At 41.2% G+C, this 21109-nt stretch overlaps 1 protein-coding gene across 3 annotated transcripts in view; it reads right to left on the bottom strand.

Annotated features, from left to right (window-relative positions):
* Nucleotides 1–4803: 4803 nt before the first annotated feature.
* CDK5RAP1 (CDK5 regulatory subunit associated protein 1) overlaps nucleotides 4804–21109 on the bottom strand; it is a 44126-nt gene continuing 27820 nt past the window's right edge. For 2 of the 3 annotated variants that reach the window (XM_041733380.1, XM_041733379.1), the window contains exons 11-14: nucleotides 19450–19580; nucleotides 16749–16898; nucleotides 9806–9946; nucleotides 4804–5084 (exon numbers count right to left, since the gene is read on the bottom strand). In XM_041733380.1, coding sequence (XP_041589314.1) covers nucleotides 5004–5084; nucleotides 9806–9946; nucleotides 16749–16898; nucleotides 19450–19580 — 503 coding nt within the window. In that variant the 3' untranslated portion in view covers nucleotides 4804–5003. The remainder of the gene's footprint in view (nucleotides 5085–9805; nucleotides 9947–16748; nucleotides 16899–19449; nucleotides 19581–21109) is intronic. The other variant, XM_041733381.1, reaches the window with a different exon arrangement.

The raw sequence follows: 21109 nt of genomic DNA, 5'->3' as shown, positions 1-21109 counted from the left end.
GAAGAGGCCACACTGAGGAGGGTAGGAAGGGAAGAGAAATGGTGGGGAGCTAAATGGACTTGCAGGGCTGGCCGTGGGAGGGAGGGATACCAAAGGTGCTGCATGCTACGGGGGGGGTGGGGGTGGGGGTGGGGGGACAGACCTTCATACCAGGCATCCCAGGTACAGCGAACCCCCACAGGAAGACAAATCCCCATAACATTTGGCTTTAAAAACAAGAAGGGCTGAATTTCACGAGTTCTTACCATCAGAGGAGCTTAACACCTGGAACTTTAAAAATCAGCAAGCTCAGCTCTCAGAGAGCTGAGAGGGCAATAACAAAAACAAAAACCTTCCTGGGTGACTGAGTGGTTTAATTCGTTTAGTGTCCAACTGTTTCAGCTCAGGTCATGTTCTCAGGGTTGTGGGATCGAGCCCCTTGTCAGCTCCCCACTCAGCACAGAGTCTGCTTGAGATTCTTATTCCCTCACCCACTCTCTCTGCTCCTCCCACTGCTTGCTTGGCTCATGCGGATGCTCTCTCTCAGACAAATAAATAAAATCTTAAAACAAAAACCTTCCAACTCATAGTAGCAACAAACCACTCAGACATTGGTTTCTTTTTTTTTTTTTTTTTTAATTTTTATTTATTTATGATAGTCACACACAGAGAGAGAGAGAGGCAGAGACATAGGCAGAGACACAGGCAGAGGGAGAAGCAGGCTCCATGCACCGGGAGCCCGATGTGGGATTCGATCCCGGGTCTCCAGGATCGCGCCCTGGGCCAAAGGCAGGCGCCAAACCGCTGCGCCACCCAGGGATCCCTAGACATTGGTTTCTAATACCATTCTCTATAAAAGAAACAGGACCCCTTGGAGAAATGGCTAATTCTAGAACTAGAGAAACAGTACAAGATGACCCTGAAGCAGCTTACTAATTACTGAAAAAAAGAAAGTACTCAAAAAAACCACAATGATGGAAGTATGTTAAAGTTACAGTGCTAACTGAAAGGGCTGCAAAAGCTGAAACAACAGAACCAACGGAATAAACAAAGTGGTACTGGATTATAATCCAAATATAAATAAATACCCAACAGTCTATACGGACATAAACAAATTATTCAGTAAATAATTGGGGAGAGAACAGACAAACCTCTTGTGCAGAAAACCCCTAACTCATTTACACAGCTACTTAACCTGCATGGAGGTGGAGCATAACTTCCCACTACTTAAATTCTCAGCTGCACAGTGACTTTTCTCCGAAGAGCACAGTATGGAAAGGAGGAGAAAGCAACTTTACAATGAAGAAACCTGACAAACACTACCTCCAGCCAGGTGATCAAGGGTAACAGGAATAATGATAAATCATATTAACAGTATGTATCCTTATGTTGTGATGAGAATGGTACTCTATCTCAGTAGCCTTCCTCCTCCAAACTTGCAACTGTAGTCTAGTTATGAGAAAAATTTGACAAATTCCAATTGAGGGGCACTCTACAAAGTATATGACCAGTTCTCCTCAAAACTGTCCAGGTCATCAAAAACAAGGAAAATCTGAGAAAGGGTACAACGAAGAGGAGAAACTCACTTTAGAACCAAAGACATAACTAAGTTGAAAGAGAAGGAATGGAAAAAGGTATTTCATTCAAATGGTAACCAAAAGACAAATGAGAAAGCTATTCTAGTATTACACAAAATAAACTTTTTTTCAAACTATTTTTTTATATAAAGATTTATTCATTTGAGAGAGAGAGAGAGCGTGCACGCGAGCATGGTGGGGGCGGGGGGGCAGAGGGGAAGGGAGAGGGAGGCTCCCCGCTGAGCAGGGAGCCCAACTCAGGACTCTATCCCAGGACCCCGAGATCATGACCTGAGCCAAAGGCAGATGCTTAACAGACTGAGTCACCCAGGGACCCCCACAAAATAAACTTTAAAACAAAAACTGTTGTAAGAGACAAGGGACATTATATAATAATATAACAATAAAAAGGCAGGTTATCAAAATGATGTAACAATTACAAACATATGTGCATATGAACCCAAAAGTTATGGAGCAAACTCTGACAGAACTGAAGGCCGAGGGACACCTGAGTGGCTCAGTGGTTGAGCGTCTGCCTTTGGCTCAGGGCAAGGTCCTGGAGTCCCAGGATCGAGTCCCACATCGGGCTTCCTGCAGGGAGCCTGCTCCTCCCTCTGCCTTTATCTCTGCCTCTGCCTCTCGTGAATAAATAATTTTAAAACTTTAAAAAAATATATTTAAAAGATGAGCTTTAAAGGCATGAAAAGACATTGAGAAACTTTAAATGCATATTACTAAGTGAAAGAAGCCAATCTGAAAAGGCCAAATAACGTATGATTCCAACTATACGACATTCTGGACAGGGGCGCCTGGGCTGCCTTCAGCTCTAGTCATGGTCTCTGGGTCCCATGCTTCAGGCTCCCTGCTCTGTGGGGAGTCAGCTTCTCCATCTCCCTCCTCCCCTCCCCCCCTCAGTCCCCTCTACTTGTACTCTCTCATTCTCTCTCAAATAAACAAATAAATGGAATTTAAAAAAAAAAGAAAAAGAAAAAGAAAAAAAAAGAGAGAAAGCTAGAGGCATCACAATTCTGGACTTCAAGTTATATTACAAAGCTGTAGTAATCAAAATAGTATAGTACTGGCACAAAAATAGATCACTACAACAGAATAGAAAACCCAGAAATAAATCCACAATTATATTGTCAATTAATCTTTGACAAAGCAGGAAAGAATATCCAATGGAAAAAGTCAGTCTCTTTAATAAGTGGTGATGGGAAAACTGGACAGCAACATGTAAAAGAATAAAACTGGAGCACTTTCTTACACCATATACAAAATTAATTCACAATGGATTAAAGACCTAAAATGTGAGACCTGAAACCATAAAAATCCTAGAAGAGAACACATGCAGTAACTTTTGACATAAGCAGTGGCAACTTCTTTCTAGATACGTCTCCTGAGGCAAGTGCACCAAAAGCAAAACTAAACTATTAGGACTACATCAAAATAAAAAGTTTCTACACAGGGAAGGAAACAATCAACAAAACTCAAAGGCAACCTATGGAATGGGAGAAGATATTTGTGTAAATGATGTATCTGATAAAATGTTTAGTATCCCAAATATATAAAGAACTTATAAAATTCAACATCCCAAAACAAACCAAAAAAGGGGGAAGAAGATATGAACAGACATTCTCCAAAGAAGACAGATGGCCAATAGACACATGAAAAGATGCTCTTTATCACTTATGATCAGGGAAATGCAAACCAAAACTACAATGAGATATCACCTCACACCTGTCAGTATGGCTAAAAACACCACAAAAAACAACAGGTGTTGGCAAGGATGTGGAGAAAAAGGAGGCCTCGTGCATAGTTGGTGGGAATGCAAATTGGAGCAGCCACTGTGGAAAAACGGTACGGAGGTTTCTCAAAAAGTTAATCACACTACTAGATATTTACCCAAAGAACAGAAGAACACTAATTCAAAGGGATATATGCACCCTTGTGCTTATAGCAGCATTATTTATAGTAGCCAAGATATGGAAGCAGTCCAAGTATCCATTGACTGATAAATGGATAAAGATGTGGGATGTATATACAATGGAATATTACTCAGCCCTGAAAAAGAATGAAATCTTGCCATCTGCAGCGACATGAAAGGAGTTAGAAGGTATAATGCTAAGCTAAGTGAAATAAAGTCAGTCAGAGAAAGACAAGTATCCTATGACTTCACTCCTATGTAGAATTTAAAAAACAAAACAAACAAGCAAAGGGGAAAAAAATGAGAGAAAGGCATATTGGGAAACATTCTCTTAATTATAGAGAACTTCTGGTTACTAGAAGGGATGACTGGGGGGGATGGCTGAAATAGGTGATGGCGATAAAGAAGTGCACTTGTGATGAGCACAGGGTGATATATGGAAGTGCTGATTCACTATACTGTACATCTAAAACTAATGTATTAGTTATATACAACTATAATAACAGTTAAGTAACTGGAATTAAAATTACAATGTACAGGGGTCCCCGAGGGCGACCCGCGAGGCGGCGACCCAGCGGTCCCCGGGCGCGGCGGCCCGGGAGGCGGCGACCCAGGCGTCCCCCAGCGCGGCGGCCCGGGAGGCGGCGACCCAACGATCTCCTGACGCTACCCAGGGTGTGGTTACCGGGTTATGAAAGTACTTCGGGCCCGGGAGCAGGAGCCAGGCAAGGATAAAGTGGAAGACCTTACTAGTGCTCTGTTCATCTAAGTCTTGCTGCTTCTGGCAGAAGCTGGGGAAGGGATGGTTGTGGGTGATTTTGGTCCCTGCCCCCATGTTAAATGTTTGCAAACACTGATCTAAAGAGTTCTAATAAAGAATTGAATTTCAAAAAAAAAAAAAAAATTACAATGTAATATAAAAACAAAAACAAATTTAAAAAAATAAAAACAAAATCAGGAAAAAAAAAATCCTCCAAGTGCTGTCAGACCAAAGGGCAATGAATAAACTGGCAAGCTAAAAAAAGAAGGCCATGAGGGAAATTCTCATGTAAAACATGAGAATAAAGTAAGGAGACAGGCAGCTGAGTTAATGTCATTAAACCAAAATTAGAAAGATAAATAGCACAGTTTTTCCCAAGCAAATGGGACTCTCCACCTTCCCCTCCTTCAGTCTCTAATTTCTAGCATGCAGGGTCAAAAATCAATAAGTTAGCAGCATCCAACCCAAAAATTGGGTTGCTAAACATTTAACACAGACTGTAGAGAAAACCCCAGAAACACTAACCAAGGCAAAAATGAAGTAAAAGTAGAGAGACAAAGGGATCACTTTACTTTTGGTAAATTTAATGACTGTAAAAGCTGTTCACATAGCAGCAAAGAGATACATTTTCCATTTGACATAAAGTTGCTTTACCACTTGCAGCTTGTCTCCAGAAGTTCTACCTCTTTCATTAGTGACCAGTCATATCTCCCTTCCTGTTGGGAAGGACAGCCCATGTCAACTCTAACACCATCCACTCAGGTCAGCAATATGCTGAGGAGTCCTTCAGGGTGGTCCTGCAGAGAACATGTCCTTTAAGTGTCTGAGAGCTGGTGGACGTGATCTGAAAGAAAACCAGTCAGAAGAAAACAAGGTAACCAGGACTGCACTTGAGGGACTTAATGTGGGGCCTCCTGAGGAGAGGCCACCAATAGGGATCTAATGGAGGTGGTGTCAAGCTAGCAGAGACTGCATGGTTCCCATGTGCCCCCAATCCTGGAAGGAAGAGACATCTAATACAGTGGTAATATGTATAATTTAAGAAGTCTAATAGTTAAGTCCCAACTACCACTTCCCCTTTTTCTCTTAGGAGATGGCTCTTCTCTAGCACCAACCGTAAGTTTCTGGTATGAGCTGCCCATCATAGACCCTGCCCTCCTAACCCCAGGGGTAAGCTGTGGTTTAGGCTTACTAGTCAAATACTTCCTTAGGATATTTATGACCAAAATTTGGCAAGAAAAACTCTCTTTTTCTCTCTAATTGAGAACTGAAAGCATGTGACCCCAAAGGAGCTCTCAGGAGAAGACCAGCAAAAATAAGTAACCAAGGATAACTTCAAGCACTGAAAAGTGTCACAAAGATAAAATGGGCTGATGTGATAAAGGGAAACTGCTTTAGCTTCCCTAAAGAGGCTTTTCAAGGAAGTGACATTTCAGAGAGAAACAGAAGGTTAAAAAGACAGCAGTCACATAAAAATCAAGAGCCTCCCAAACAACACAACATGTGCAAAGTCTCTGACACTAGAACTAGGTCTGAGGAGCAAAAAGGAGGCCATCAAGGCTAGAGGAAAGAGATTTAGAAGAATAGAGGGGGCAGGAGGTTGGAAAGGTTGCTAGGACAGATCATATAAGGCCTCAGACACTGTGTTTCATGCTGGTTCCAATGAGGGCTTAAGCAGAGGAGTGAGTGATCTAATTAAGAAAGGCCACAGCAACTACTGTGGGGCGGACAGACAAGAGGAGGGCAAGGATGGAAGTGGGGAATATGAAGCCTTTGGAATTTCCATGCACTGCTGGGGGAGTGCACTATGGTACCTTTACTTTGGCTGGTTCTGTTATATGCACTCTATGACCCAGCAATTCTAGGCCATATATCCAATAGAAATAAATACATATGTGCACTAAAACACATGTACAGGAATAGTCATAGCAATACCATTCATAACAGCTCCAAAATGGAAACAACCAAAATAGCCATCAATAGTACAACACAGGGGCAGCCCGGGTGGCTCAGCAGTTTAGCGCCACCTTCAGTCCAGGGTGTGACCCTGGAAACCCGGGATCAAGTCCCACATCAGGCTCCCTGCGTGGAGCCTGCTTCTCCCTCTGCCTGTGTCTCTGTCTCTGTCTCTCATTAATAAATAAATAAAATCTTTAAAAAATATAAAAATAGTACAACACATAAACAAATTGTAATATATTCATGGATAAATATTATCACGGATGAACTGTACAACATAAGACTGAGGAAAAGAAGACAAGCACCAAAAATACACACTGTACAATTCAATTTTGTAACAAAAATACACAAAACTAAACAATGGTATTAGAAATTAGGATGTAGAGGTGCCTGGGTGGCTTAGTTGGTTGAGCATCTGACTCTTGATTTTGGCTCAGGTCATAATCTCAGGGTGGCGGGATTGAGCCCCACAATGGGCTCCATGCTGAATGTTGAGCTGCTTGGGATTCTCTCTCCTCCTCTGCCTCTCCCCTGCTCTCTCACACTCTCTCAAAAAAAAAAAAAAAAAGAAGAAGAAGAAGAAAAGAAGAAGGAGAAGAATAAGAAGAAAATTACGATGTAGGGAAAAAGAGTGATGAGTAGGAACATGAAGGCCTCTGAGGTTCTGAAAATAGTCTATTTCTTGATCCATGTGGTAGTTACAGGGGTAGGATCACTTTGTGGTAATTCATCAAGTATTATAATATGGGCAATTTTCTACATTTATGATATGCTTCAATAAAATAATTCATCTTTAAAATACAGAAGCAGAAAATCCTGAGAAGGCTGCTGAAACCTCCTAGCCAAGAAATGATGATAGTTTGGAGACGTAAAGAAATAGGCAGCTTCAAGATACATTCCATAAGCGAGCTGAAACAGATGAACTGCTGATAAAGAAAAGGAAAGTGAATATCTAGGATGAGCCCTATATTTTTAGCTTGAGCAACTGAGTGTGCCATTTACTGAGATGGGGAAGGCTTAAAAAGAAGAAATTTGCAATAAAAAATTCATTCTATTTTGGCTACATGAAGCTTAAGATGCAAAAGAGAAAGGATATAAATGTAAATCTTGAGAGGATGAGAAGGAATGGAAAGGAAAATATACAGGGACAGTGTAACAGAAAATGAAGATGTTTCCTATAAAGTCCCATATGACTGGACAGCATGTATGAGTAGGGATATGAATGAGCCAGTGGAAATAATGAGACAATAAGGCTTCATCTGATTATATTGCTTTTCTTCATGAAATATGAGGCAAAGATATCAGCTGAGAAAAAGTTTAGATAGGTGAGTAAAGATTTAAGGAGAAAAAGTAGGAAAAGTCAATTTACTAGGGAAATATAGTAGGATCAGGATTTCAGGGTCATGCTGAGTGCTCATGTAAGTTTCATCATCACAAATTTGAACTGAATGCAGCTGGATTCATGTGACAAAGACTGTTATTTGTCTCCCAACACTCCTCCTCTTCCTAACAAAACCCAATTTTTAGCTGGGCATCTGATCATTCAGAATGAAGACCACACTTCTCAGCTTCTTTGCAGCCTGATATGTTATAAAAAGTGTGGGGAAACTCCCACAAACTGCCCTGAAAGGAAGAGAGTATGCCCTTTCCTGCTCTTTTTCCTTCCTGGAAGAAGGAAGAAGGAAGATATTTTTCTTGCTAGTTAGAATATGGACATCGTAGCTGGAGCAACCATCTAGGATAACCTTAAGAATGGAGACCACACACAGCAGGGCAAAAGATAGGAGCCTGGACCCCTGATGATCACAAAACCATCCCAATCACCAGTTCTGGACCTTCCATATCTAGATTTTTATGTAAAAGAGAACTACCATATTTTAGCCATTGTATTTTGAGTTTTTAATCACCATCATCTGACCTAATCTATGTAATAAAGATTATCTGTATGCTTTTCCCTAGCAATGTTCAGCTGCTAGGCTGCAGATGCAAAATAAGAAGATAACCACTTTCACCAGGGTTGGGGTTTAGCCAAATAAGCACCAGACAAAAAAGGAGACAAGAAAGTGAAATCTAGGGCACCTAGCTGGCTCAATCGGTGGAGCACGCAACCCCTGATCTTGGGGTTATAGGTTCAAGCCCCATGTAGGGTACCGGGATTACTTATTTTAAAAACTTAAAAAAAAAAAAAAACTAAAAAAATCAAAATATGAGTGTATCTATCTCTAGTCTAGAGACTCTCTGTGAAGAGAAATGAGAACAGCAGAGGAAGGAACAACAGAGAAACCCACAGAACCTCTGCTCCACAGAACTTCTTTATTTTGATCCTTCCACTAAATCTTTCCTGTGAGGTTTAGGTCACTTGGGAACAAAAAAGGAGTAGCAAGTAATACAGCATCAACTTTCTACCTTTCTTGACAGATGGAATTTTTCCATTACATAAAAGAATATCGAACTAACAATAAAACCCAGCACACCAACCTCATCCTTTTTTCAAGTAACCCTTAGCTAAAGTGAAAAGAAAGCAGGAGATGTGAGAAAGTAACTAAAAACCAAAAGCAAACATTCAAGACAAAGAAATAAAAAAACGAAAGTGTCCTAAAAAAACAACAAATGGAGAGGCCTATGAAGAATTATTTCCAAATCAATCACATTGTTGCCTATTAGGAATTATTCCACTTAGTAAATTCTTAAAGTAAGACAAAGCTCAGTTGAAACAAAGCCAGAAGGAAATAGGACCAACCAGCAAACTGAATGTTTTATGTTTTTGTCAGATGGACAGAACCGAACATCTCAGTGATGGTAAAATTTCCAGGTCAATCCAAAGAAGTTACATGCCTTCTTCAACTGAAAGCCACAAACCATGGCCCCCATTACAAGACAGATGTGACAATAAAAGCAAGGACAGAAAGTAGAGTAAAGGGTTAGGCATGAGGGAACAGGACAAAGGATATTATACTGATCAGCATCAGCAGAAAAAAGAATCACCCTCTCTCCATTTCTCTCTTCTGTAGATTCTTCAGACCTTGGTTTGGAAGAAGTGGCTTTATTCCTGCCTACCATCAGTATGTGTCCTGTCAGGCTTTGGTTCTGGGGTAAAGTGGACATGTGGACCAGAAGGAAAGGAAGATGGCACTAACAGACCTGTACAGTATGATAAGGAGGTAGAAAGAAAATACAGGAAGGAGGGAAGAAAGGGGAAATCCCACAGCCATTCACCTCCATCTGCTAGTCCAGAACTGAGGGATACCTAGGATATCAGAGACCTTAGAGAGTATGCTCATCTCTGACAAGAGAGATGATCAACTCACTCAGAATCACTTACACTTCCTAGTCTCTCTATAGTAGGGAACTGTATGCTACTACGTACTCTAATCTCACCAAATTCCCAAAAAGAACCCTTTAAGACAGAAGAAAGGAGAAGAAAGACAGAAAGGTATTAGTTGGGAGCAGTTTAAAATTCAATTCAAGGTGTCCTTTCATTGTTCAGGCTGAGAAGAGATTTTTATTTCACTAAAAAATTTCCCCTGAAGAAATTCCATTCCCCCAAATTATCTAACCCAACATCCATCTCACAATGCAAGCTAAAAGCCCAAAAGGACACCTTACCTTCACCAGTACATAGTCCCCAGGCTGAGCTCTGACCTTGACGTCAGAATTATTAATGTCCTCCATCTCTACATCGGGGAAGATCACTTTAAGGTTTCCATCATTCCGGCCACATAGATCAGTGGCAGAGCGTTTACTGTGCTGCAGAAAGAACAGAGACAGTTTATGAATCTGTCACAATTACCAGTTCTGGGATAGCAGAAATTATGCTTTCTCTGCCTCAGATCCCTAAAGGTCTTACTTACAGAGCATTCCTTAATCAAGCAGTCACTGAAGTGTTTACTGCTGCTTCACCAACAAGGAGAGTGCATGACAAACTATAGAAACTCAATAAAGTTTTGCTGTCTATATCTTAATAAAGTACTCAATCAGTCTTTGATTAAAGAATCACCTTCCTGGGAATCTGCCTTTGGCTCAGGTTGAAACCCCGGAGTCCTGGGATTGAACCCCACATCGGGCTCCCTGCAGGGAGCCTGCTTCTCCCTCTGCCTATGTCTCTGCCTCTCTCTCTCTCTCTCTCTCTGTGTGTGTCTCTCGTGAATAAATGAATAAAATCTTAAAAAAAAAAAAAAAAAAAGGAATCACCTTCCTTAGGAGTGGACTTCCAACAATCCTGAAGGCAAGGCAATGACATATGGGTGATGCAGGTGGCAAACTGACTTTCACTATACCTAGTCTCATATTAATCACTCGGGAATGTTCTGGGGTTGTTTGGCCTGAGTTACTTGCTTCTAATGAACAGGAAGACATGACACCAGAGTCTCCATCACAACATATAGAAGACAAGGTCAGGAGAATAATAAAACCACTCTAAATAAGAGAAGAGTTTATTATTGTAAGTGTATTACATTATACATGTTCCATGGGATCCCTGGGTGGCGCAGCAGTTTGGCGCCTGCCTTTGGCCCAGGGCGCGATCCTGGAGACCCGGGATCGAATCCCCCGTCAGGCTCCCGGTGCATGGAGCCTGCTTCTCCCTCTGCCTGTATCTCTGCCTCTCTCTCTCTCTCTGTGTGACTATCATAAATAAATTAAAAAAAAATTTAAAAAAAAAATTTTTTTACATGTTACATGATGCCCTATCTGCGGTTAAAACAAATGGCCATGGGGTACCTGGGTGGCTCAATCAGCTAAGTGGCTTTACCTCAAGTCATGATCCCAGGGTCCCAGAATTGAGTCCTACATCGGGCTTTCTGCTCAACTGGGAATCTGCTTTTTTTTTTTTTTTTTAAGATTTTATTTATTCATGAGAGACACAGAGAGAGAGAGGCAGAGACACAGGCAGAGGGAGAAGCAGGCTCCATGCAGGGAGCCTAATGCAGGACTCGATCCCTGGACTCCAGGATCATGCCCTGGACCCAAGGCAGGCGCTAAACCACTGAGCCACCCGAGGATCCCTGGGAGTCTGCTTCTCCCTCTACCCCTCTCCACTGCTAAAGCCTTTGTCCCTAGATTAGGGGCACTGAAGAGTCACCTGTTATACTGACATTGATGGTGATGACATCTTGCCTGGTACTGTAAATCTACTACATTAACAGCTATGGAAAGTCTGGCTCGGGGTGTGTGTGGGGGTGTACCTGGCTGGCTCAGTCAGCTAAGCATCTGCCTTTGGCTTAGGTCATGGTTCCAGCGTCCTGGGACTGAGCCCCACACTGGGCTCCCTGCTCAGCAGGGAATTTGCTTCTCCCTCTGCCTCTCCCTGCCCAACCCACCAACTCATGCTCTCTGTCAAATAAATAAAATCTTTTTAAAAAATAAATGAGGGACGCCTGGGTGGCTCAGTGGTTAAACATCTGCCTTTAGCTCAGGGCATGATCCTGGAGTCCTGGGATCGAGTCCCACATCGGGCTCCCTGCATGGAACCTGCTTCTCCCTCTGCCTATGTCTCTGCTCCCCTTTTTCGCTCTCTGTGTCTCTCATGAAAAAATAAATAAAATCTTTTAAAAAAATAAAAAATGAATGAATGAATGAATGAATGAATGAATAAAACAAATGGTCAAAGACAGTCCAAAAGATAATTTGTTCTTAGAAAAATCAAGCTCCCAGGGCGCCTGGATGGCTCAATTGGTTAAGCCTCTAACCCCAGATCTTAGCTCAGGTCTTGACCTCAGGGTCATGAGTTCAAAACTGCACTGAGCTCCATGCTGGGCATGGAGCCTACTTTAAAAAAAAAAAAAAACCAAGCTCCAACTTCATACTATATTCTTCAGTGATCAAAGACACAGGAAGAAGTTTAGTTCTTTTTTTTTTTTTAATTTTTATTTATTTATGATAGTCACACACACACACACACACACACACACACACACACACACACACAGAGGCAGAGGGAGAAGCAGGCTCCATGCACCGGGAGCCCGATGTGGGATTCGATCCCAGGTCTCCAGTATCGCGCCCTGGGCCAAAGGCAGGCGCCAAACCACTGCGCCACCCAGGGATCCCAGAAGTTTAGTTCTTAAACTAATACTACTTTAGGGAAACACCAGTCAGGTAAGATTTAAAAAGATTCCCCACCATCTCCTTACAAAACACTTAACGAGTTACAAAAGGAAAAGAGTAACTTTTCAGTCAACAAGCCTAGCAGACAACACCTTAATGAAATGTTCAAAATTGATATCACCAGTAATGAGATAATCAAAACCGCATGCCACCCCAAAGGATACAATTAAGAAGAACACAATATCATTCCTTTAATATTCCTGCCTAAAATATATAACCTGAATCTTATCACAAGTATACTCTTTAGACAACTCAAATTAAGGAACGTTCTACAAAATTACTGGCCCATAATCAAGTGACAAGATTATAAAAGCCAAGAAAGACTGAGGACTTGTTCTAGACAGACAGGAAATTAATGTAACATGTGACACTGAATTGAATGTTTTTCCTATAAAGGACAGTTCTGAGACAAGTGGAGAAACTTAAATAGGGTCAGAGGGCTAGATGGCAGATATCTAACAAGATTAATTTCCTGATTTTGATGGTTGTACTTGTAGTTATGTAGAAGAATGTCCCTGTTTATATAAAACATATACTACAGTATTTGAGGGGGTTGAGGGCATTAGTCAACAACTAACTCTCAAATGAGTCAAAGAAAAAAATTCTTGGTACTATATTGCAACTTTTCTGTAAGTCTGTGATTATTTTACACAGGTTCTGTGATTTGAACAGACCAACGCTAAAAGAACATTTATAAGACAAACGGGGGCAGCCCGGGTGGCTCAGCGGTTTAGCGCCGCCTTCAGCCCAGGGCATGATCCTGGGATCCCAGGATCAAGTCCCACATCAGGCTCCCTGCATGGAGCCTGCTTCCCCCTCTGCCTGTGTCTCTGCCTCTCTCTCTCTCTCATGAATAAGTAAATAAAATATTAAAAAAAAAAAAAAAAGACAAACTGAAATTGAAACAGACTAAATATCTGATAATATTAACAAACAATTATCAATTATTTAACATATGATAGTATGATGTTGGATTTTTTTTTCTTAAAAGAGTCCTTATCTTAGGGCACCTGGGTGGCATAGTCAGTTGAGCATCCAACTCTGGATTTTGGCTCAGGTCCTGATCTCAGGGTGTTGAGATCAAACCAGGCTCTGTGCTCAAGTCTCTCTTTCCCTCTCCGTCTCCCCCTCCCACACTCTCTCTCTAAAATAAATACATAAACCTTTTTTTTTTAAAAAAAGAGTCCTTATTTTTTATCTTTTAAAGATGTATATAGGGATCTCTGGGTGGCGCAGCGGTTTAGCGCCTGCCTTTGGCCCAGGGCGCGATCCTGGAGACCCGGGATCGAATCCCACGTCGGGCTCCCGGTGCATGGAGCCTGCTTCTCCCTCTGCCTGTGTCTCTGCCTCTCTCTCTCTCTCTGTGTGACTATCATAAAATAAATAAAAATTTAAAAAATAACTAAATAAAGATGTATATACTAAAACATTTACTGACAAAATACTATGATGTGTAAGTATAATATGTAAAATATGATATATAAGGTACTTGCTTCAAAACAATCCAACGGGAGGCAGTAAAGATGAAACAAGATTAGCCATGATTAACACTGTACTGACAGTTGTTGAGGTTTGTTAATGAGTGCATGGACATTCATTATACTATTCTTTCTATATCTATGTATTTTTTTAATTCCCCATAATTTAAAAAAAGGAGGAGGGAGGGAAGGTTGCTTAGAGGCTCTAAAACGAGAAAGACCGAAGTCAAATTCTGGCTCTGCCTTACTAGCTGTATGACCTTCAGGAAATGATTATACTTCTCTGAATCTCTGCTTTCATCTCATAAAAGGGCTAATAATAGCACTACCTCTAAAAACTGTGGTAGAGGGCAGCCCGGGTGGCTCAGCAGTTTAGTGCCACCTTCAGCCCAGGGTGTGATCGTGGAGACCCAGGGTCAAGTCCCACTTTAGGCTCCCTGCATGGAGCCTGCTTCTCCCTCTGCCTGTGTCTCTGCCTCTCTCTGTGTGTCTCTCATGAATAAATAAATAAAATCTTTAAAAAGAAAAAAAGGAACTAAAGAAAATGTGGTAGGACTCAATGTGCTAATGACCATAAAGTGCACAGTTCCTTTAAAAAAAAAAAAGTCCTCAGTTCCTGGCAGACAGTAAATGCTCAGTATACATGAGTTATCACCATCTTCTCTGCCACTCTGGATATAGGAACCTGAAGTTTTAAATTGACCAAGACTAAAGGAAGGAAAGTCTCCTCTAAAAGAAAGTAAAGATGGGCAGCCCAGGTGGCTCGGCAGTTTAGCGCCGCCTTCAGCCCAGGGCCGGATCCTGGAGACCCAGGATGGAGATCCACATCGGGCTCCCTGCATGGAGCCTGCTTCTCCCTCTGCCTGTGTCTCTGCCTCACTCTCTTCCTCTCTGTGTGTCTGTCATGAATAAATAAAATCTTTAAAAAATAAAATAAAATAAAATAAAAAATAAAAGAAAGTAAAGACTCCCAACTGCTAGCCCTGAAAATTCCACTTATTCTCTAGCCACAAGTGAGTACCCACTTATGATAGATGCATAACAAAGAATCTTGTTTTGATTTATTTAATTACCATAGGTTCTCTGTAAAACTGATGAGGTCAGAGACACAGATTAGTAAACTTTCAGTACTTATTCATTCATTCAAAAGACAAATTTAAAAAAAAAGACAAATACACTATTCTCCTCATTCTGCGAGGAGAGCTGGGAATACAATAAAATGGATAAAATGTAGACTGCTAATAGGCATGCACATGTACAGATCTCCAGAATCACAGCTTATACCCTAAATTACAAAACATTTAGTTAGGCAAATACCTTCTGGGGTATTACACTAGCTCAACATCACCATCCATTGGCCAACTGCCAGTCTAGACCACAGGAAGATACCCTAACCCAGATGATTTCCCCTCTGAAAATTGGAGCTGGGGCTGAGAGACACTATTTTGGTCTGTGAATAGCTAGAACTACACTATGCAAACACAGGAACAACAGGGCTGCTGTGCTCTGCAACAAAGATGAAGAAACAGGAAAAGCTGGTCTAAAGAGGAGACAAGAGGGATCCCTGGGTGGCGCAATGGTTTGGCGCCTGCCTTTGGCCCAGGGCGCGATCCTGGAGACCCGGGATCGAATCCCACATCAGGCTCCCGGTGCATGGAGCCTGCTTCTTCCTCAGCCTGTGTCTCTGCCTCTCTCTCTCTCTCTCTCTGTGACTATCATAAAAAATAAATAAATAAAAATAAAGAGGAGACAATAAAGTATGAACCTGAAGGGCTTCCCAAACTGAGTACAGTCCTTTCTAAACACCTGCAGTGTTCCTGCCCTTGGGCTCCACAAGACACCCTTGAAGTACAAAAAAGAATTCCTTTCGTCTTAGACTGAATGGCTTGATGAAATTACTAAATACCAGAGTCCTAACAAACACAAATGCCAGGAAATCAGTGGCTTTGATGCTACCATATCCTAAGGCTTGGAAGAGGACTCTTTTTTTCTCAATCCAAGCCTTGGGAGAAGTCACAGAAAGAGCCCATCTCTCTCCTTCTCCTCCTCTCCAAGGGCTGCAGCATATAGCTTCACGCTCCCAAACTCACCCCTTAATCCATCTGTTTAGTGATCTAATGGCTAGGTTCCCAGGCTTGACCACAGAAGCCCAGAGGAACCCCAAAATTCCTGAAACGCAGTACATTTCTAAGAAAATGTGATGCCTGGCTGGCTCAGTTGGTAGAGTGTGCAACTCCTGACCTCGGGATTGTGGTGAGCCCTATGTTGGGTAGAGGTTAATTAAGAATATAAAATCGTCAAAAAATTTTAAAAATAAAAATATTTTTAAAAAGGATTAAAGACAGATAAAAATGATTCTAAAAACATACATATGCTACTGCTTCCAAAAGATGGTGCAGACATACTTTTCCCTAATCCTTCTGCTGCTAAGTACAAAAATATCTTTCAGGAATGAAGGAGAAATCAAAACATGATGAAGAAAGACAATCTGCTGCCAGGGTGTCTAAAGGAAGTTTTCTAAACAGAAAGGAAAAGATAAAAGAAGGAAGCTTGGAAGATCAGGAAGGAAGGAAAAAAACATAATGACATGATTACCTATGCAGAAAATCCCAAGGAAAATACCAAAAAGACTCCTAGGACTACTGATTTCAGCAAGGTCACAGAATACAAGATAAACACACAAAATTCAATTATTTCTGTACAATACAATGAACACAAGAAACACTTATAATTTAAAAATACAGTAGCAACTATAATAGCTGAAAAAAAAAGATAATCAGGTGTAAATCTAACAAAATACATATAGGATCCTTAACACACACATACACACACACACACACACACAAAAAAAGGATCCTTAACACAAAAAAACACAAAAAATCTGATGAAAGAAATCAAAGATCTAAATAGAGACATACTGTGTTCCAAAACAAACAAACAAACAAAAAATATACATATGACCTTACCCCCTCCACCAACACCAGCTGAGTAGAACCCACAGAGGCCATGTTGGCTTTTGTTGCTTCTTCTCGAAAGACAGTAATAAGTTCCTCCAAACGTCTTAATTTTACCTCTTCTGGAACATCATCTTTCAATCTGTGATATGCCCGGGTCTTCTATTAAAAAAAGAGAGAGAGGAAAACAAGGACTCATAGAATCCCTTTTTTTCTTCCCTCCGTTAAATCTTTTTTTTAAAAAAAGATTTACTTCTTTTAGAGAGAGAGAGAGAGTGTGTGCAGGTGAATATGAGCAGGGGAAGGGGCAAAGGGAGACCAAAAAAGATCATCTTCACGCAGACTCCCTACTGAGCAGGGAGCCTGACGAGGGGCTCGATCCCAGGATCCTGAATCATGACCTGAGCCAAAATCAAGAGTCAGATGCTTAACTGACTGAGCCACCCAGGTGTCCCCCCATAGAATCCATTCCTAAGGTAGAGAGGCAGACCAGATTCATTCCACCTACAAATTACAGACATATGTACAGGAATCTAAGCCATGTCAGGAGGGTTCTCTAGCTCTCTCATTCTAAGAGAAAAAGGTAACTATGCAGTCAAGTCACATTTGTGCAAGGGTTAAATTCTAAATCTAGTACATGAAAATCATGGACTCAAAATTGTTCTTAATATATTTAAGGGATACAAAAGTAACCTTTATATAAATATACTAAATAACTTATGTACCATGTTACTTATACTTAGCACTATTTATAAGATACAAAATGCAAGGAAGCCTAAATGTTTATCAATGGGTTATTAGTAAAACAAATTATGCTTTATCTACATAATAGAATATTACACCAGCAAAAAAGTAATGCAATAACTCAGGGCACCTAGGTGGTTCAGTTGGTTAAGCATCTGCCTTAGGCTCAGGTCATGATCCCAGGGTCCTGGCGTAGAGCCCCAAGTTGGGCCCTCTGCTCAGGGGGGAGCCTGCTTCTCCTTCTCCCTCTGCCTGCTGTTCCACTTGCTTGTGCTCTCTCTATATGTATCAAATAATATCTTTTAAATAAGTAACAACACAGCAACTCCGTATGTACTAATATGATTTCTCTCCAAAACATACTCTTAATAAGGTACAGATCAACATGTATGACAACTTTGGTGTAACAAGAACACATAGGGACGCCTGGGTGGCTCAGTGGTTGAGCGTCTGCCTTGAGTTCAGGGTATAATCCCAGGATCCGGAATCCAGGACGGAATCCCACATCAGGCTCCTTGAGGGGAGCCTGCTTCTCCCTCTGCCTGTGTCTCTTTCTCTCTCTATGTCTCTCATGAATAAAGAAGAATAAAGAAAAGTGGTTGCCTTCAAGGAAGGAATTCAAAAACTAGGCAATGTAGGAAGAAGGAAGAACAAGGATTTCTCATTGAATACTATTTTGAACTTTTGAATTTTATATAACGAGCTTGTATTACCTAGTCCAAAAAAATTTTTAAAAGAAAATTTAGGGACACCTAGGTGGCTCAGTGGCTGAGCGTCTGCCTTGGGCTCAGCGCATGATCCCGAAGTCCTGGGATGGAGTCCCATATCAGGCTCCCCACAGGGAGCTTGTTTCTCCATCTGCCTATGTCTATGCCTCTCTCTGTCTCTCATGAATGAATAAATAAAAACTTTAAAAAAAAAATTATCCTTGGAAAGCCTTTAAATTGTCCAAAACCATGGATGAGGTGTATACATGTATGTGTGTGTGTACAGTTTTTTTTTTTTAAGTTTTATGTACAAAACCTTATAACATAGTTGAAAAAGCTTATAACATAGTTGAAGAACCACTGAGCTATATAAAAGTACAGTATAAGAGGAAAATCTCTATGCCAAAGTGTGGTCATTCAAACCCATTGAGGTGACTGGAAGAATGAGAAATGACCCATGTAAATTGATCCCTGCCATTGAGGAAATGGCAGCAGACCAGAACTATCCTCTCTCTGCAGCAAAACATATTACTCTCCCTTTCCTTATCTCCTTCTGCTTGATTTTCCTGGGAATTTATGTTACAAGAGAAAATCTATAGTGGCTATCAGTAGGTTCACTTGGCCTGAAAAAATGAAAACGAAAATAGCTGAGGATGGCTAGTTGGACAAGATTCATCTGTAAAACACATCACATTTGTAAGCCAAACAAGTCCTGCATATGGAGAAATGATTTTAGTTTTCTTATAAGGAGAATAGCATCCCTACTTCCACATTCCAATTCTAAACAATCTGGGCAGCCCAGGTGGCTCAGTGGTTTAGCGCTGCCTTCGGTCCAGGGTGTGATCCTGGAAACCCGGGATCAAGTCCCACGTCAGGCTCCCTGCATGGAGTCTGCTTCTCCCTCTGCCTGTGTCTCTGCCTCTCTCTCTCTCTCTCTGTCTGTCTCTCATGAATAAATGAATAAGTTAATTATTTTTTTAAAAAAATTCTAAACAACCTAAAGATAATTTACAATATTTTATGAAAACAAATATTGTCACAAGCAATCCATTTTCATCTCAAATCACTGAATTGGATAAAATAGTAGACAGGTTGACTAGAAAAAATAAAGAAATGAGTGGTAAATAAGATCCTAATGGCTTCTCAAGGACTGCCTCACTGCCATTGTTTTTTCTTCCCAGTGTCTACAAGCAACCAGAAACTGGTCAGTAATTATGTCAGTGTCAGTACAGAAGTAGCTCCTCCTCCATTCCAGGGCTTACCTGTCTCATACTGTAAGCAAAAAGGAAGCCCATGTTGTACTGAACTTCCCGAAGCAAAGACACTGTCTGGAGGTGATCTTCCTCTGTCTCACCACAAAAGCCAGCAATGAAATCGCTGCTGAGGCTCACACCTGCAACACGTGACAAATGACAACATGTCACTGCTGCTTACCACGGAGAGAAGCCTTTGGCACTTGTGGGTTACAAAGGATGAAAAGCAATTGCAAACCTTTCCTAGAGCTGCTAAGCCCATGTGCAAGTGAAACAGAATAGTCATTATAGAGCAAGATGGGATAGGCCTGCTTATCTAGCATGTTCTCACGCCAGAGCCTGGCTTCTAAGTCTATATTCTCCTCAGCAACAGAAAAGGCATTTTTACTTCAAATATTGGATTTAGAGACACAGCAGGAGTCCACATTTTCAAACTGGTCTTTCTTTTACTGGTAAAAACCTTGCAATACCTCATAAAAACATATACTTTTTTTCTAAAATTTTATTTTTTCATTTGAGACAGCAGGAAGAGAAGCAGAGGGAGAAGGACAAGCAGACTCCATGTTGGGTGAAGAGCCAGATGCAGGGCTTGATTATTCCAGGACCCTAACATCATGACCTGAGCTCAACCGACCAAGCCACCCACATGCCCCCTTTGCTCTTTTTTTTTAAGATTTATTTATTTTAGAGGGAGAAAGCATGCATACAAGCAGGAGAGGGGCAGAGAGAAAGGAAGAGAATCTCAAGCAGACTCTGCATTCAGAGAGTGTGATCTCATGACCCTGAGATCATGACTTAAGCTGAAACCAAGAACTGGATGCTTAACCAACTGAGTACCCTTACTTTTGTGGCTTAGTCAGTTAAGTGTTGGACTCTTGGTTTAGGTTTAGGTCATGATCTCAGGGTTATGAGGTCGAGCCCTGTATGGTGCTCCACATTGAGTAAGAAGCCTGCTTCTCTCCCTCTCCCTCTGTTCCTTCCCTGGCATGTGCACTCTCTCTCTCTCTAATAAATAAATAAGTCTTTATAAAGCAAATCTTTTATAAATTTTTTAAATAAAATCTTAAAAAAGGGGGCACCTGGGTGGCTCAGTGGTTGAGTGTCTGCCTTTGGCTCAGGTTGTGATCCCAGAGTCCTGGGATCTAGTCCTAAATCCAGCTCTCCACAGGGAGCCTGCTTCTTCCTCTGCCTGTCTCTGCCTCTCTGTGTGTCTCTCATGAACATAAATAAAAATCCTTTACAAAAAAAAAAAGAAATTTGGAAACAAATGTAGACGTTGTCAACCAAATCTAAATTAAAAGACTACAAAGTTAATTTTATTAGGAGGAAGGGAAAAGAGAAAAGGGAGTAAGAGTTAAGATAATAGGAAAGGAATTACTGGGATCCCTGGGTGGCGCAGCGGTTTAGCGCCTGCCTTTGGCCCAGGGCGCCTTCCTGGAGACCCAGGATCGAATCCCACGTCAGGCTCCCGGTGCATGGAGCCTGCTTCTCCCTCTGCCTATGTCTCTGCCTCTCTCTCTCTCTCTCTCTCTGTGACTATCATAAATAAATAAAAATTAAAAAAAAAAATTTTTCCTAAAAAAAAAAAAAAAAAAGGAAAGGAATTACTGCTAAGTACACATTTTTAAAGATATCAATTGCTCTCAACTAATTTAGACCAAATTAACTT

This window comes from Vulpes lagopus, chromosome 18 (genome assembly GCF_018345385.1).
Source record: "Vulpes lagopus strain Blue_001 chromosome 18, ASM1834538v1, whole genome shotgun sequence".
Taxonomy (NCBI): domain Eukaryota; kingdom Metazoa; phylum Chordata; class Mammalia; order Carnivora; family Canidae; genus Vulpes; species Vulpes lagopus.
This window is presented reverse-complemented; position numbering and strand designations above follow the sequence as displayed.